Source organism: Aptenodytes forsteri, unplaced genomic scaffold (assembly GCF_000699145.1).
Source record: "Aptenodytes forsteri isolate BGI_AS27 unplaced genomic scaffold, ASM69914v1 Scaffold46, whole genome shotgun sequence".
In the NCBI taxonomy this organism is placed as follows: domain Eukaryota; kingdom Metazoa; phylum Chordata; class Aves; order Sphenisciformes; family Spheniscidae; genus Aptenodytes; species Aptenodytes forsteri.
Window position 1 is genome coordinate 464017 of NW_008794774.1, and position 15449 is coordinate 479465.

General features: G+C 38.1%; 1 protein-coding gene across 1 annotated transcript in view; it reads right to left on the reverse strand.

The window, feature by feature from the left end:
- Positions 1–15449, reverse strand: part of KIAA2026 (KIAA2026 ortholog) — a 54477-nt gene that overhangs the window by 5572 nt on the left and 33456 nt on the right. The window contains exons 6-7 of the mRNA XM_019470765.1: positions 5752–5867; positions 885–1072 (exon numbers count right to left, since the gene is read on the reverse strand). Coding sequence (XP_019326310.1) covers positions 885–1072; positions 5752–5867 — 304 coding nt within the window. The remainder of the gene's footprint in view (positions 1–884; positions 1073–5751; positions 5868–15449) is intronic.

Genomic DNA, 15449 nt, shown 5'->3' on the forward strand with positions numbered 1-15449 from the left:
CCCATTCCACACCAGGTGAATATGCCCTGAAGGAAGCTGCAGCCCATGGAGAGCCCACACTGGAGCAGGCTCCTGACAGGAACTGTGGCTTATGGGGGACCCACACTGCAGCAGTCTTATCCTGAAGGATTCTAGCCTGTGGAACGTACCCACGCTGGAGCAGTTAATGAAGGACTGTATCCCATGGGAGGGACCCCACACTGGAGCAGGGCAAAAGTGTGAGGAAGGAGCAGCAGAGACAAAGTGTTATAAACTGACCTCAACCCCCAATCCCCATCCCCACTGTGCCACTTGACAGGGGAGGAGGTAGAAGAATTGGGAATGAAGTTGACACTGGGAAGAAGGTGGAGATGGGGCGGGGGGTGGAGAAGGTGTTTTAGTTTTCATCTTTGTTTCTCACCATCCTACTGCATTTTGGCAGTAAATCAAATTAGTTTTCCCCAAATGAGTCTGTTCTGCCTGTGACAGTAACTGGTGAGTGATCTCCCTGTCTGTATCTTGACCCATGAGCTTTCCCATCTTATCTTCTCTCCCTGTCCTGTTAAAGAAGGGGAGTGACAAAGTGGTGGGGTGGGCGTCTGGCAGCCAGCCAAGGTCAACCCACCATAAATGTACATTCCAAGCAGGCCTACTATGTTATCACAGAAATAGTTAAGCACAAAAATGGCAAAAACTTGCATTAATCAGAATTTTCATCTTGTCATGTCTGCCCTCTTCTAGTCTACATCCGTCAGACATGCATCACAAGTTATTTCAATTATTATCACAGTAGTAGTTAAGGTAAAAAGTAGGACACAAGCTCACATGGAAAAATTAAGCTCCTGAATCAACTTCATTCAGGTCCTGAATCAAGTTCAAGCTATCAAATTCCAGCAAATGCTTACCATTGTCTGGGTGATCTTTTTTGGGAACTTCCACACGTTCTGTGGACTCTGAAGATTTACCGCATACTACTGGAAAAGAATCTTTGCCAGAATCAACTTCACTTTCATCATTACTCCACAATTCTCTGGTAAATTTATCATGGTCTGGATGTCTTTTAAAGTCATCATAGTCCTTCTTCAATCTAGACCTTGAAAATAACAAAACTGACTTTAGTAAAGAACCACACTGTTGTTAACATTTTTTTAATTTGTATTTGCTGCCACACAAAAAGTTGGTGTAGAATTAATTGCCTGTGTCCTTCAAAAAATTTCAGAGTAGCTCTGTCTGCAAGTCTCTAAAACCCAGAAATGTGAAGTGACAGTAATGTCCCTTCCCTCACCGAAACGGAATTCTATGTCATTAGGTTCTCTAACAATAGGCAAAAAGACTGAGTCAAATATGACCATCACTGTTTTACTGCATCCATCTTCTGTTTCTTCCTTCATCTTGCATTGTGACAAACGTACCTGTATGGACTTGAGTATTAACTGTAACAAGTGTACTCTTTCCTCTGAAGGCAACCCCAACTAAAGAATTAAGTAAAGCTTGTTTTTCTTAAACGCATCATGCTTTTGGCCCAGCTATGGGACTGTAATGTAACTTTCTCCTTTAAGAAAACTTTCTTATCTCTGGGCCTCTAGAACAGCTGCCACTGTCATTTCCATAGGCTCACACTCCACTGAAGAATGTGCATATAATGGAAATACATAGCTGCTTTACTCATTTGAACACCATTCAGAAACACATCCACTTACCTTGACACTCCTAAACTGCTACATATTTCCATTGTCCCTTCTTCTAAACCATTGTTTAGATGAGATCTAGGGGGTATTTCAGTGTACAAATATAGTGAACTGCAGGATTCAGCGGCTGGTAGCCAACGCAATATCCAGGAGGATTATTTAGCAAACGAGTAAATAGATTATAGCAATTAGCACCTTGTGTAGAATAGAATCTAGCCTCTAGTCTGGATCTAACCCTTATGACAGAATAAGATCTTAAATTTACCCATTCTTCTGCATTAAAATAACAATTGTTTGCATTGAGTGCAGCAATGGCCAGCTGCTCCCTAAGAGATGGAAAGGGAGGAGCCAAGCATGATGTCACAGCTGGCAGGGCATGAGTCTCACCAGCCAGGACGCACACCATCCCACCGCCCCTGAATGAAGCAGCAGGGCAGGCCTAGGGGTGGTAACTGGGTTCAACCAAGAGCCCAGATCAATAGGCAAGTTCCTGGTGCTGAGGCAGGTCTGAAGTCAAGCTGGGAAGTCAATTCACAGGTTCAGGTTAGCATCAGGTCCAGTGATGGCTGCCAGGGTCAGGACCCAGTTGAATGATTTCTGGGCAGGTCCACAGTGATGACACAGGTCCAAGGTCAGTCTGCGGGTCAGTCCAGACCAGCAGGACTCATGGCCAGGCAGGGTAACTGCTGTAGTTAAGCTGGAAACTGGCATTCCTACAGCAGAGATTGAAGGCTGCAGAATGACCTGAAATGGGGATCCTGGGCTCATGGGCAGGTGATGTGGATGGAGGCCCAGGTGAGGCTGGTCAGGGTCAGGAAGACCTAATAGTTTACTCACAGCTTTGACACTCTCACTGAGAGAAGACAACCTTGAAGTCTGTATGAAGATGTATTGTGGATGATACTTTTCAACTTTGTCATTAGGATTTTGAGCTTGAAGTCTAGGTGTGGAAGAACTATAGAAGGACTATAGTTCCCTCCTAGGGAACCACAGGAGGACACTAGGGAACCACCGCTGTACTAGAGCTTCTGGATGGGAATTTCTTTTTTCCTTTTGAGTAACTTCTGCTGTGGGGCCAGTGAAAAAAATGTGACCAGTGGGCACAAGTAACCGTTCCGTTTAAACGATGCTGCTATTCAAATACCATTCAACATTATACTCTGTCATAATTTTGAAAAGACAAGAGGACCTTTCAGAAGGAGGAAAAAAAAAAAAGGGGGGCAGATTTTGATCATAAAGAGTGCTCCTACTAATTAAATACAGCAAAAAAGGAAGGAAGGAAAACTCCAGACTTATTCCATACTGAGGTCTTGCGCAGAAGGAAGGAGCTCACCCAGCCCTTGACAACCTAGAAGGCCAACACTGTCATTCAATTAGTACATGTTAGTAGTTGGCTGACACACCCTATAGACACTGCAACTGCAGCTAGTCTTGTGCTTGTGCTGCTGTTTACACCAGCATAAGCAATCTTTACTCAATTGCTTTTTCCCGTTCACATGACACCTTTCTTCACCACTGTCACTGGTGCTACACAGCTGCCTAGCAGCTGCATAATGAATCAGACCAAGACATTGATCTAGCCTCCCCCCACCCATCTCTCTTTCCTCCCCATGATTTGTAAAGATTGTTTTTCAGCTGGAGCTGTTCCCTGGTATATTATGTGTCTGTCCAAACAGTTATGTCATGGAAAAAGCTATGCTAGCATTGCTGAATAAACTAGGGTTACAGCCTAAAACATACATCCTGAGAAATATGAGTTAAATTAATCTCAGAAATTATTCTCCGCTCTAAGTGCATGCTTCTCTAGCTACCAGCACACAAGCTACATGCAAGACCTCATCCACCCAGTTCCAGACTAAAATTTACTCATATTAGACACACCTCATATATAGTACTTCTACACACTTTACATGGCAGTTCCACTTCTGTATTCTATAACCACATTTAACAAACAAGAACTAATACTGGGCACCAAACCATTCCACAGGAGAATTTACATAAAGGATAAAACTGGAAACCCCATATACCGGAAACTGAAATCCTTTCTAATAGTATTACTATCTGCCACATTTCCAAAAGGAGTCTGAATTGCTACAGACAGGAAGAAAGGAACAGCTAAGGAAAATGAACAGAAACTTGAATAGAAAGGAGTAGAAAAAAGCAAATCTTGTACTTTGGTCCATTATTTAAAGCAAAATGTTCAATAACATCCTAAATTTCCAAATAAGGATTTTAATTAATGCATGATATCCATAAAATGAGCTACTAAGGAACCAACTCTTAGTAGTTCTATCTGTTTACTGTCTTTGGTGCTACGGTGTTTTTTTTTTAAACTTAGTACCTTTTACACTTTTCAGAATTATTTCTGCACCATGTAACTGTGTAAGTTGCTTCCTTCACACTCAACATTTAAGCAGCTGCCTAACTTTAGCTATCATTTGACACAGAGTTCAAGCTTCTAAGACATTTAAAAAGCAAGTAATGATATGTGGCAAAACTAAGGTATGATATAGCAACAGCTGTATGGCTAACAGACAACAACGGCACCAAGCTTCAAGACACAATGACGATACCAAGTCAATATCCAGTCTCTCCAGGATTTATAATCTGGGTAGCATCATAGAATCATCTAGGTTGGAAAAGACCTTTAAGATCATGGAGTATAATTGTTAACCTAGCACTGCCAAGTCCACCATTAAGCCATGTCCCTAAGCACCACCATCTACAGGTCTCTTAAATACCTCCAGGGATGGTGACTCAACCACTTCCCTGGGCAGCCTCCTCCAATGCTTGACAACCCTTTTGGAGAAGACATTTCTCCTAATACCCAATCTAAACCTCCCCTGGCGCAACTTGAGGCCATTTCCTCTCATCCTATCGCTTGTTACTTGGGAGAAGAGATTGACACCCACCTCACTACAACCTCCTTTCAGGTAGTTGTAGAGTGCAATAAGGTCTCCCCTCAGCCTCCTTTTCTGCAGGCTAAACAATCCCAGTTCCCTCAGACGCTCCTCAGAAGACTTGTTCTCCAGACCCTTCGTCAGCTTCATTGCCCTTCTCTGGACACGCTCCAGCGCCTCGACGTCCTTCTTGTAGTGAGGGGCCCAAAACTGAACACAGTATTCGAGGTGCGGCCTCACCAGGGCCGAGTACAAGGGCACGATCACTTCCCTACTGCTGCTGGCCACTCTATTGCTGATACAGGCCAGGATGCCATTGGCCTTCTTGGCCACAAGGAGAAGTTTTTGCTCAGCCCCCAGTCTTAGAACTGAGGGAGGGTGCACTTGATCCCCTCATCCAGATCATTGATAAAGATATTAAACAGAACTGGCCCCAGTACTGAGCCCTGGGGAACACCACTTGTGACCGGCCGCTAACTGGATTTCACTCCATTCACCACATCTCTTTGGGCTCGGCCGTCCAGCCAGTTTTTTACCCAGCAAAGAGTACGTGCATCCAAGCCATGAGCAGCCAGCTTCTCCAGGAGAATGCTGTGGGAAACGGTGTCAAAGCATCTTCACTGCTATTAATACTTGCCCTTACTAGATTTAAATCAGTCATCACTTCACTGATATTTCTCTGACACACCTCATTCCAGTTGCATTTCAAATTTACAGGGTTACAAAGACCACAAAACATTGTTTTAAGAATTGCTTTGTGAAGAATTCATTAACAACCAATTTAAGTAGCTTTAGACAGTAAGTAGTCCGACAAAGTATTCTAAGAAGCCCTGGTCTAGTTTCCTAGATACAGGTTTTCAGCATCTCTTAACCAAATAAACAGCAATACAAATCCTAGCTGGATTGTGATACAACTATTGATAGGCACACTTAAGGATTCTAGAGCATTTTAGAGGTAAAAAATATTAGGGGGTTAAACTCAACTTTATTTAGAGACAGTAAGTCTGGAACATAAAATAATTCTTCCAACTAAAGCACTGCCAGTGCCTCACTCCTCTCCTCAAAGTATTTTCATTTAATTTATTTGAGAAGCCAACTTATTGATTAGTTTTTAAAAGGTGAGTTTTGTTCTGTTTTCCATCCCATGCACTATTGTTAAAAAAAAAAAAAAAGCAGCTAATTACCTGTTTCTTTGAAATGCTTTCATTAGCTTTGGTTCCCATGGTAACAGTTCATTGAGCAGTCGTATCAACGTACCATGCAATTCCTTTACTGCTTGCTTCCGGTGGTACCATCTTCCCTGCAAACATAAATACCATTTATTTATCATTGCACTAGACCTGATTCTTGTTATATTGTATGAGTACTACAATAACCCTGGTACACTAACACAGCATATGAAGAAAATCACTGGAAGAAAATATTAGTAAGTTTCACAGTTACATCTACCCTTAACTTATGTAAGACATTAATACTTCTATTTTTTTTTTTTTTATACTGCTGAGAGATAACATCCTAGTTAAAAAAGCAATACTGCAAGGATTGCAGTTTACTTTTTACAGGTCAAACTTAAAACTGAAGCAGAATTCTACAAACACACCATGTGTTTAAAATTACTTAAATGAGTAACTAACATCAGTAGTAATCCATTCAGGTCAGGGAAACCAACCATGTATGTACACTTTTAATAGTTAGAGATAAAATTTCTGCAGAAAATCTTACCATAATCTCATTTAACGTAAGCGATTTATATTATTATTTGCAAAAACAATTTACTACAATTTTCAGGGATAAACCCACACAGTTTTTGCATCACATTTTTGTATTTTATTCGAAGTTCTAGATAAAAGTTGTTTTTAAAATAAAAGTTTTGCAAATTGGTCATTTACAAAGAAACAGACTATGCAGCAGAGACCAGTTTTCCAACATAAAAACTTTAAGCTTTGAACTCAAATGTATAATTAAAAATGGTTTTCTCTTCCAAACTGATATATGTAATCTTATGATCTTCCATGAAGAATTCATGTTTAAATAAATCTGGAAAGGCTGAATGAGGATAAAAGACATTGGGAAATGACAATTAGCGTGTATATACATATATACAGCACAACCATGGTGGCCGTAATGCTACAGCATACATCTCTTAACACTCTTAGATACCCTTTGTAAGTATTTCTTCCCAAAACTTTATTCTCTAGTTTATTACACAAAAGACTGAACAATGCATATATATGTAACAGCTACAAAAAGAGATGTGGTATACTCTAGTACTTCTGCCACTCTACTAATTCTGTGCATTTTACATAAATGAGGATTTTACCTCTTGACTTGTCAGAGAGGATGTAAGACAGTAAAGAGACTATGGTTCTGCAAGAAAAAGAAGCAAGACTTGGGAACTTATTTATTTCATATACATATTTAGCTTTTGATAGAGCTCATATCCTTCACAGCTTCCTGTGGTCCAGCACACCAAGAAATGTAGGGCAGGAAAAGCTGGATAAAGCTTGACACGGCTGTCTTTCAGCAGTCTACAATAATGATTTTTCTGTGGAATTTGGAATAATTCCTTTCTACACATTTCAGCAGTCTCTCCAATGTACAGCAAGATCAGTCAGGCTGAATGCTTGTTTGAAGACCAGGTATCTATTTTTTATGGATAATCATTTACATGTTACATAAGAAAACAAACAGCTACTCCTTCATTCTTCAGTTAAGATTACAAAAGCAAAGATTCTAAGTAGGAAATTATGCCACATTACCACATAATGGTTAGTGTTGAGCACACAGACAAGCCAGCAAACTGCATTCTAATTTCCTTCATTTGTGGCCAGTCATATTTGCACATGTAATGCACCACAGCATAAAACCTGCCACCGAGCACTGCAACAGAAAACAGCCCTTGTGTATACTGTAGCCTATCAAGGCATTTGGTATCACCTCCTAATGTTAGCAGTCAACAGAATTAATTGCTAACATATGAAAGAATATTATGTGCACAGATTTATCTTTCTTATAAGATATACAAAACACTTCACAGACAGTTTTAAAAGGATAAATTTATATACTACACAGTATTAATGGATTGTATCAAAACAAAAAACAAAATGGCAAAAATAAATGATGCCACTACTATCAGGATACAGAAATGCTGTACATGCATTTGATATAGCAAAGAATGGGATGTGTGAAAACGTAGTATTAAAAAGACATGAAAAATTACTACACAGTAAAACCAAGAAGAAATTATTAATTTCTGAGACTCATTTATCTTTAAGTAAGGCTAAGATCTTGGCTTAAGTAGAAAAAAAAGAGTATTTATGAGCCAGATAAATATCAGCTGACCACTGAGTAAATTTTGAAGTGGTAACTGTATCATGCATTGAATAGCCAGACACAAGTAGAAGGCTTAGTCAAGAGCAGACTTCAAGACTTTACTGCTTTCATTAACACTTCAAAGAACAATTACAAGTCACTTTTCTCCTTGCTAACAAAACTTCACAAAATAATAACCAACCCCTGCCCCCCAAAGTCTAGAGCTAGTTTTTAACAAAAATAGTGTCCTCCGTATATAATCTCTGGAAAACTCCACATTTGCTTCCAAATACTTTTAATGCAAATATTATAGCAACATAATTTTAAAAAATGTAAATTAATTATTTCCTTGTATCCCAATTACTCGTTTTTCTTACTGGGGTTTAGGAGTTGATGATAAACCTGTTAGTGGAAACATACACAAATTTAAGCCATGAGAAGTATTTTCTTTCCTCTGATAAACCTGTTAGTGGAAACATACACAAATTTAAGCCATGAGAAGAACTTTCTTTCCTCAGAAGTAGTCAGGACACAGAACAAATATGGGCCAAAAAAGACTTGGGGGCGGGGAGGGGGGAGATCTTTATCTTTTACATTACTGTGGTTCAGTTGGTTTTCTGTGCAAACACATAAGATTTCTGCAAAGCCCAGATGTTACACAAATGATCTGCTATTATTCCTTAAATATTAAAATAGTGAAAAGGGAAATTAAAAAAATGTCTATAACCTTAAGACACATCACTAAAAAATCTAGCATTACGTTTCCTATGCAATTTCATTCTCTAACACAGTCTTGTGTTTTTTCCAGGAAAAAAAAGGCAAATCAATAATTGATAAAGCTATGACTTAACTCCCTACTTCAGCATTACATAGCTGCCTACTAATTTCTACAGGTAATAAACTTGCCTTTACAAATGTCTGTGTTGCAAACTCTTCTCAGTAATACCAAATGATATAATGCAAGAGCACAGCCACAAATTGAAGCTTAGGAGATTCAGGCTGGACCTTAGAATGTATATTTTCATCAGAAACATACGGCATTAGAACAGGTTGCACAGTGAAGCTGTTGAATCTCCATTCTTTCTTTCTTGTTTTCAGAACTCGGCTAGTCAGGTCATGGATGACTTAATGCAGCACTGACAATAGTCCTGCTTCAAGGTGGGGAGACTTTGAAATGTCCCTTTCACCCACTGACTGCAGGGTTCCTTATGATGAAAGATAAAACCCTCTAAGTACAACCTGATGTGTTATGGGATTAACAAATAAATGGAACGCAACATCTAATGGCGTAGAAGGAACTGACCAGAGCAGAGTAGCCATGACTGCTCCACTCAAAGTAATCAAAATACAGCTGTTCAGGAAATTCCACAAGTAGTAGTTTAGTGGAACGGCAGGGTTAGTGCAAAGGAAAAGCTATTACAGCCCTGTAGTTCAGTCCTCCTGTCAACAAGGGGTCTGTAGAAATGGAGATCTGGATGCACTGCCTTCTGGTGTTTATGAAATCCAGCAGGATTTTATTAGTAGACATGAACTAAAATTATCCAACTACATCAACCCAAGACAGTACTTTAGAGGTAAAAACAGTCTTTCTCTATCACTGAAGAGCCTGCTCTTAATAGATGTGTGAAGAAACTGTTCCCCTTCAATTTACTTGAGCTAATTCTAAGTTTGATACGAGCCTGCATTCCTAACTGATTATTTAAATAGAAATATCCAGTACCTAACTTGGGTGCGTACTGACTTATACTTATGTGATCTGTAATTCACATTCCTGGTACCACTGCTTCTATACCTTGGATCTCACTTCTAGTTACCATCTTGTTCCAGGTAGTGACAAACAAAACGCTATTTTCTTCTGGAAACACAGTGTAAGGTATTAACAACGGAACAAAAGAGAAAAGGCCTAGACAGAGGACAAGCATAAAATGTGACTTTCAGCTGTTCTAAGTTACAAGTAAATTTTAAAAATGCAAACACAATAAAAATACAGTTTAGAAATGTGCTGAATGTTTCCATATAAACAGAGAGAGACATTCAACACATTCTCAACAGAAAACTTACCTTTTAAAATAAGGTTTCTGACATCCAGAGCAGCCAGGAAATGCTGACTCCACTCTCCGTGATGCCCCAACATACACTATTCTGGCATACTCATCATGGAACCCCAAAGCAGACTGGAGCCAGGATATGGATATATGGGGTAAGGACTGAACTTTATAGGGGAGGTTTTGTTTTGTTTTTAAATAAACGCACACACACACAACCACAATATTATGCAGTTTTATAAGATTTTCTTTAATCTTTACTTTATATCCCAGGGACATAAAATAAAGAAAATTAGAAATCTTAGAAAACCATGCAATATTGTTGAAAAGGGGTGGTGGTGGAGGGAGAAAACTTACCTTACCCTTAATAGGCCTGCTCCATTCTGCAGCGGGGTTCTGTGGTATGTGTGACATCACCAGTCTAGCGTTTTCTAGTGATGTCACACAGAGAGGGAGTTGATGATCTGCAGCTGCTTTGGACATCAGATACCTAAAGAAAAGAGACCGGTAACTTTTTCAATTCAGATATGGATTGATATTGAACGTTCTTATTAACCAATTTATGGGCCAAATACTAGAATTTCAGACACTTACTTCAATGACAGTTTTGACTGAATAAGAATGCGTGATGAGATTATGTATTCATACTACACAAACTCATCTATAATTGAAAGTGTTTTCATTTTGAAAATGCTTAGAAGTTATCTTCTACAGTAAAAGTTCCTGAAAGTCAGTATCTTGTATTTTACCTTCAGCAATGTCGTTCTGAATATTATATATTATATACATATCTATCAACAGCTAACCTCTGATGTTATTTGAAGACTAGGACTGAATATAGTCAGGAAGAATGACTTGTAGTATATTATAAAACAAATTCACTCATGACATGTCTTATCAATTTTATCTTTGAGCATTTACCGGCAACTAATGAAAAGATGTCTTGTATCAGCCCTCAAGCTTTTTTTTTTTTAAAAAGACTTCAGCCTGCACTTCCATGACCTAGATATCTGATCACACCAAGCTATATCCTAAAATGGTATCCCATACTCTCTTATTGAACACCATATGACCTAGATCTGATCACACCAAGCTATATCCTAAAATGGTATCCCATACTCTCTTATTGAACACTGCACAAGTCTTTATTTCATGATTTAGTTCATTACTATGAAATGACTCTTCATTCAGACATTTAGCCATATGTTCTAATTTTCTTTAGGCAAAATTACTACATGATCATCATTGCATTGATTAATCTACCACATTTATTTTAAAGATATAAAACACAAAAACACAGGAGAAAGTTTATTAGCAGCATGATCTTACTATCTTTCTGAACCTAACTCAGAACAGTGAAATTATCCAGCACTGAAATGTCACATTTTACTCTTCATTAGAAGAACTTCAAGATATTAACTAACTTACACTTCTGTAACTCATGAAGAAACTGGATATATGCAGTATCTTAAACTATTTACAAAAAAGCTGTGTCTTGTAAGCTATTATGGATCTTACTTAACTTCCTTTTATACAGTTGAATTTTGCATCGTCTTAACTCTGGATATACAAGTATTTCTCTATTCTTCAGCTGAACATCTTAAAATCAGTTGTTTTGTTGTAACTGTGTGCTGACAGGAATGCCTTGAGTAATTTTTTCAAAATAATATACTAACTGAACAAAATCCAAAGCACTGTGAAATGTTATGAATATACAGTAGTATCTCTACAACAAAAATGTTTCAGATTAAATATATGTATACACATTCATATCTTTGATGCAGAGCCCATGCTTTCACATTTGGAACTGTAGAAAGGTACACGATAGAAGTGGCTTACGGAAACCTTCTTGGCAAACATTTATTGGAGGGCTAGCCACACAAGGAAAGGCATGAATGATCATGGGAAGCTAAGAGAAAATAGTTGTGAAAAAACTAGACAATATACACAGAAAAATACAGAGATACCGGGGAGCTAAGAAAATCTGAAGACTGGGACAAAAATATTGAAAGCTAGTGAGATAAGCAGAAGACAGAAATACCAGAGAAAAAAAAAGTAATTATTGTGGAGAAGATTTCACAATTTGAAGCCTAAAATTCACTTTCTTCATTCATATTATATAACTAAGTAACTGGTTGACAACTAAATAGCTGGTTGGATTTCCAAAAGCTCCACATGCTCAATCTCTCCTCAGAAGTACAGGAAACTGCATGGATGTAAATGTGTAGATTTCAGACTCAAAATTCAACATTTTGGGCTCATATCAGTGTTTTTAAAAGATGCAGGCAAGCCAGAGAGAAGCAATAACAGACTATTTGGAAGTGACTAAAGTACAAATCAAGTTTTTAGGACAAAGAATGGAGAAAGAGAATATGTCAGATACATTACAGACGAAGATGCATAGTAACACAGAACCTAAGCTGAAATTAAAAGAAATTGTTTCAGCTGCAAGACCTCAAGCAGGTCTATTCAAATTCTGTTATCCTAAACATTTATTGGAATACGGATCTCTTCATCTGCAGTTTAAATCTGCAAATGTGTGTACAAACACAGATTTCTCAGACTATAATATTATGTTTGCATGTACATTTATGTAAATATAGTAATATAGATGAAAACAAGAATAACTGAAAACTCCTTAAATGCAAAAGTCTCAAGCATGGTATGTATTTCACTGGGGAGCAGGCAGAAGAGGGCAGAAGTGGAGGGAGGAATGGGGAGAAGGAAGTCCACCTCTGCTGAAAAGTGAAGAAGATTTAATGCAGTAATAATTAAGTTTCCACAGGGCCCAAATGGGAAGACACAAATTTTGCCATTTTATTGTTTGTAAAGTTGAGGTCTGATTCACTAAAATATTAGTAAGAGCCCTAATCTGTTTTTGATAGTTACATGAATTTCTGCTGGGCATTCTTGGGAAGTCCCTGTATAGTCTTTTCTAAACAGTTTCCCTACCAAACATTTTCAAACATATGGGAGTATTTCCCATTTGGTTACTGTACACAGAGGAAATATTTTATAAACTTTTATTCAGTAAATGAACCATTTTGCATTATTTTTACTTTAAAAAAAATAAAAAAGCAAAGTGTAGCAAATCAATAAAAACCCAGAAAACAGTCTCTTCTCTTAGTTTAGATGCTTCCACTTCCTATGAACAAATTTAACAGCCGCCTGTTTGGAATTAAAATAAAAAAAAAAAAAAAAGAAAACACAAAAAAAACTATGTTCCCTCACCCAATGTATTCCTTTGGATAGCCTCAGTATCCTACAAATGAATTTATGTCTAAGGTTCTAAATATTTCTGACCCTGAACCCGTGGGTTTTTAACTTTGAATTTTCAGGTGCACTCCAAAATATGTATTTCTGCAGGTGATATGGACTTACAGCTGCAGAAAACCTCAGTCTGCTTCCAGCCCTTCTGACTCACCTGCTTAAAAGATATATCCACTCCCAAAGATAGACAAAGACATTCACCTGTCTTGTGAAGTACAACTGTCTAATTAAAACCTTCAGGAACAACATTAGAAGATGGCAGAACCCGAAACCTTTATAAAGGAGGTTTTTACCTTTTTTACTACTAAGTCAAGAATATCAGTGTGTTACAGACCTCTGCAAAACAATAAAATCTTCAACGCATTTTCTCCAAACCCTAATTAGTTGTGAACTTGGCTGGTGTCCTTTGACTAAGTAATTCTCCTTCCCCTCACCTTTGTCTGACTTTTCTCTCCCTGTAAGGAGAGTCTGGTCTCCTTCTCAGGAATGTACTGCCCTTTATCATTTTAACCTTGTCAACTTAACTGTGGGAATCCTGGGTTCCAGCCTTTCTTCTCACTCCCCAGACAGCTATGCACTTACCAATAAGACTTACATGGAATGATTCAAATCCAATGGCACTACCAAAAGAAAGTCTTGCATTTCAGTAAACAAGGAATCTTTCAACATTTATGTTCTCTCCAAGACAATCTATGCTTTAACATAAACAGGACAGGGTCTAGAATTAACTGTCCTTGTCAAAACCCAGTTCAATTTACAATAAACATGCTTACTACAAAGTAAGCTTGCAAAATGACATCTGCAAAAAAGCCCAAAGTTCACTATTTGATACAAGTATCTGCAATCCTGTCAAGTTTCATACTACACAATGGCAAGAAGGGCTTTTTAAAAAAAAAAAAAAAAAATCAAGTTCTGCAACAGTTAAATACATACAACTGATCTACAAAATAGGTTAATTAAGTTTCGCACAAAAAAACAGTGACTTCAGATCACAAGAGAAGCTGATTATCTGAAAGGCAATAAGGAGATTTCCATTCACGCTGCAACTCCCACTGATTTTACCTGACACAGAAGACACAGAGAAAAATGGGATCCAAAATGTCAGAAACTGACAGTTGTTACCTTGTGTACTGATCAGGATAGAAGGTGCTACTTTACCATCTCTTCTCATGAAAGAAATTTCATATATTAGACAGAAGCCTTTATGTTATCCTAAATACACTGGCAAAATGCTTCACTATCACATATGTTCGTCAAAATTATTTTTTCATCAATACCACTGCAAGTAGATTTTTAAGTGGAATTAGGCTACTTCGCATGTCTCGATCAATTTGCTAGTTATAGCAAATTTCTAAGAGCTCACGTTCAACTGAACTGCCATGCTTATATATACAGCCTAAATTTTCAGCAAACGTGAGGTAAAAATGCAATAAAATCTCAATAGAATTTTTAGCCAATATGTTCTACTTCAGATTTGTAATTGTCTACTGACTGCTTGTAACTTCCCCCACATCTTATCTATGTCAGTATTAGCAACAAAACAGACATAATTTTTACTAGAATGTAATTCGTTACTGTAAATTCTGTGGTTTTTTCCTATTAATTCCATTTTTACTCTACTTTTTAGTCACACTGCTTTAAAGTGAAAGGATGTCACTTCACATGTCCTAAGGAACATACCAAAGCTAGAAGACATTCTAGCTTAGACATTCCTTAGGGAGCCACCCTCCATCCTTTCACTAGACAGTGCACAGAGCATTAGACTCAAGTCCTTCAAGTCCCCTTTCTGCACCTCCCGCTTTCTGATTTCCAGTCAGGAACTCAAATAAATAGTAAATCTGACTAACTTATTCTCTCCTCTCCCTCTTGAAATGTAGTAGGTGGTAAGGAGAGGAACTGCTTAGTAGCTGAAGGGATAGACTCTTTAGAGCACCCCTGATAGTAGTATCACGTACAACTTCACCTGCCACAAAACGGCATTTTTCCTGTCAAAAGCAGTTTCTTTTGCCACCAGATGCTCATTCCTGTCCTTACAATGACTCCCCGAACTGTGGCAGAACACAAGCACAGGTATTTGTGCAACTGTGTCATAAATTGCACTAGAAAACCGATCTGGTTTACAAACACCTCAGCAGCAGCAAAAAAGTAGTTAGGTTTATCACAGACTAACTCTCTCACCATGCAGCTGAACAAAGAATTTTGCTACCCTCTCTCATGGAGTGGCACAGAAAATATTAGCTGCCAGAGACACAGAG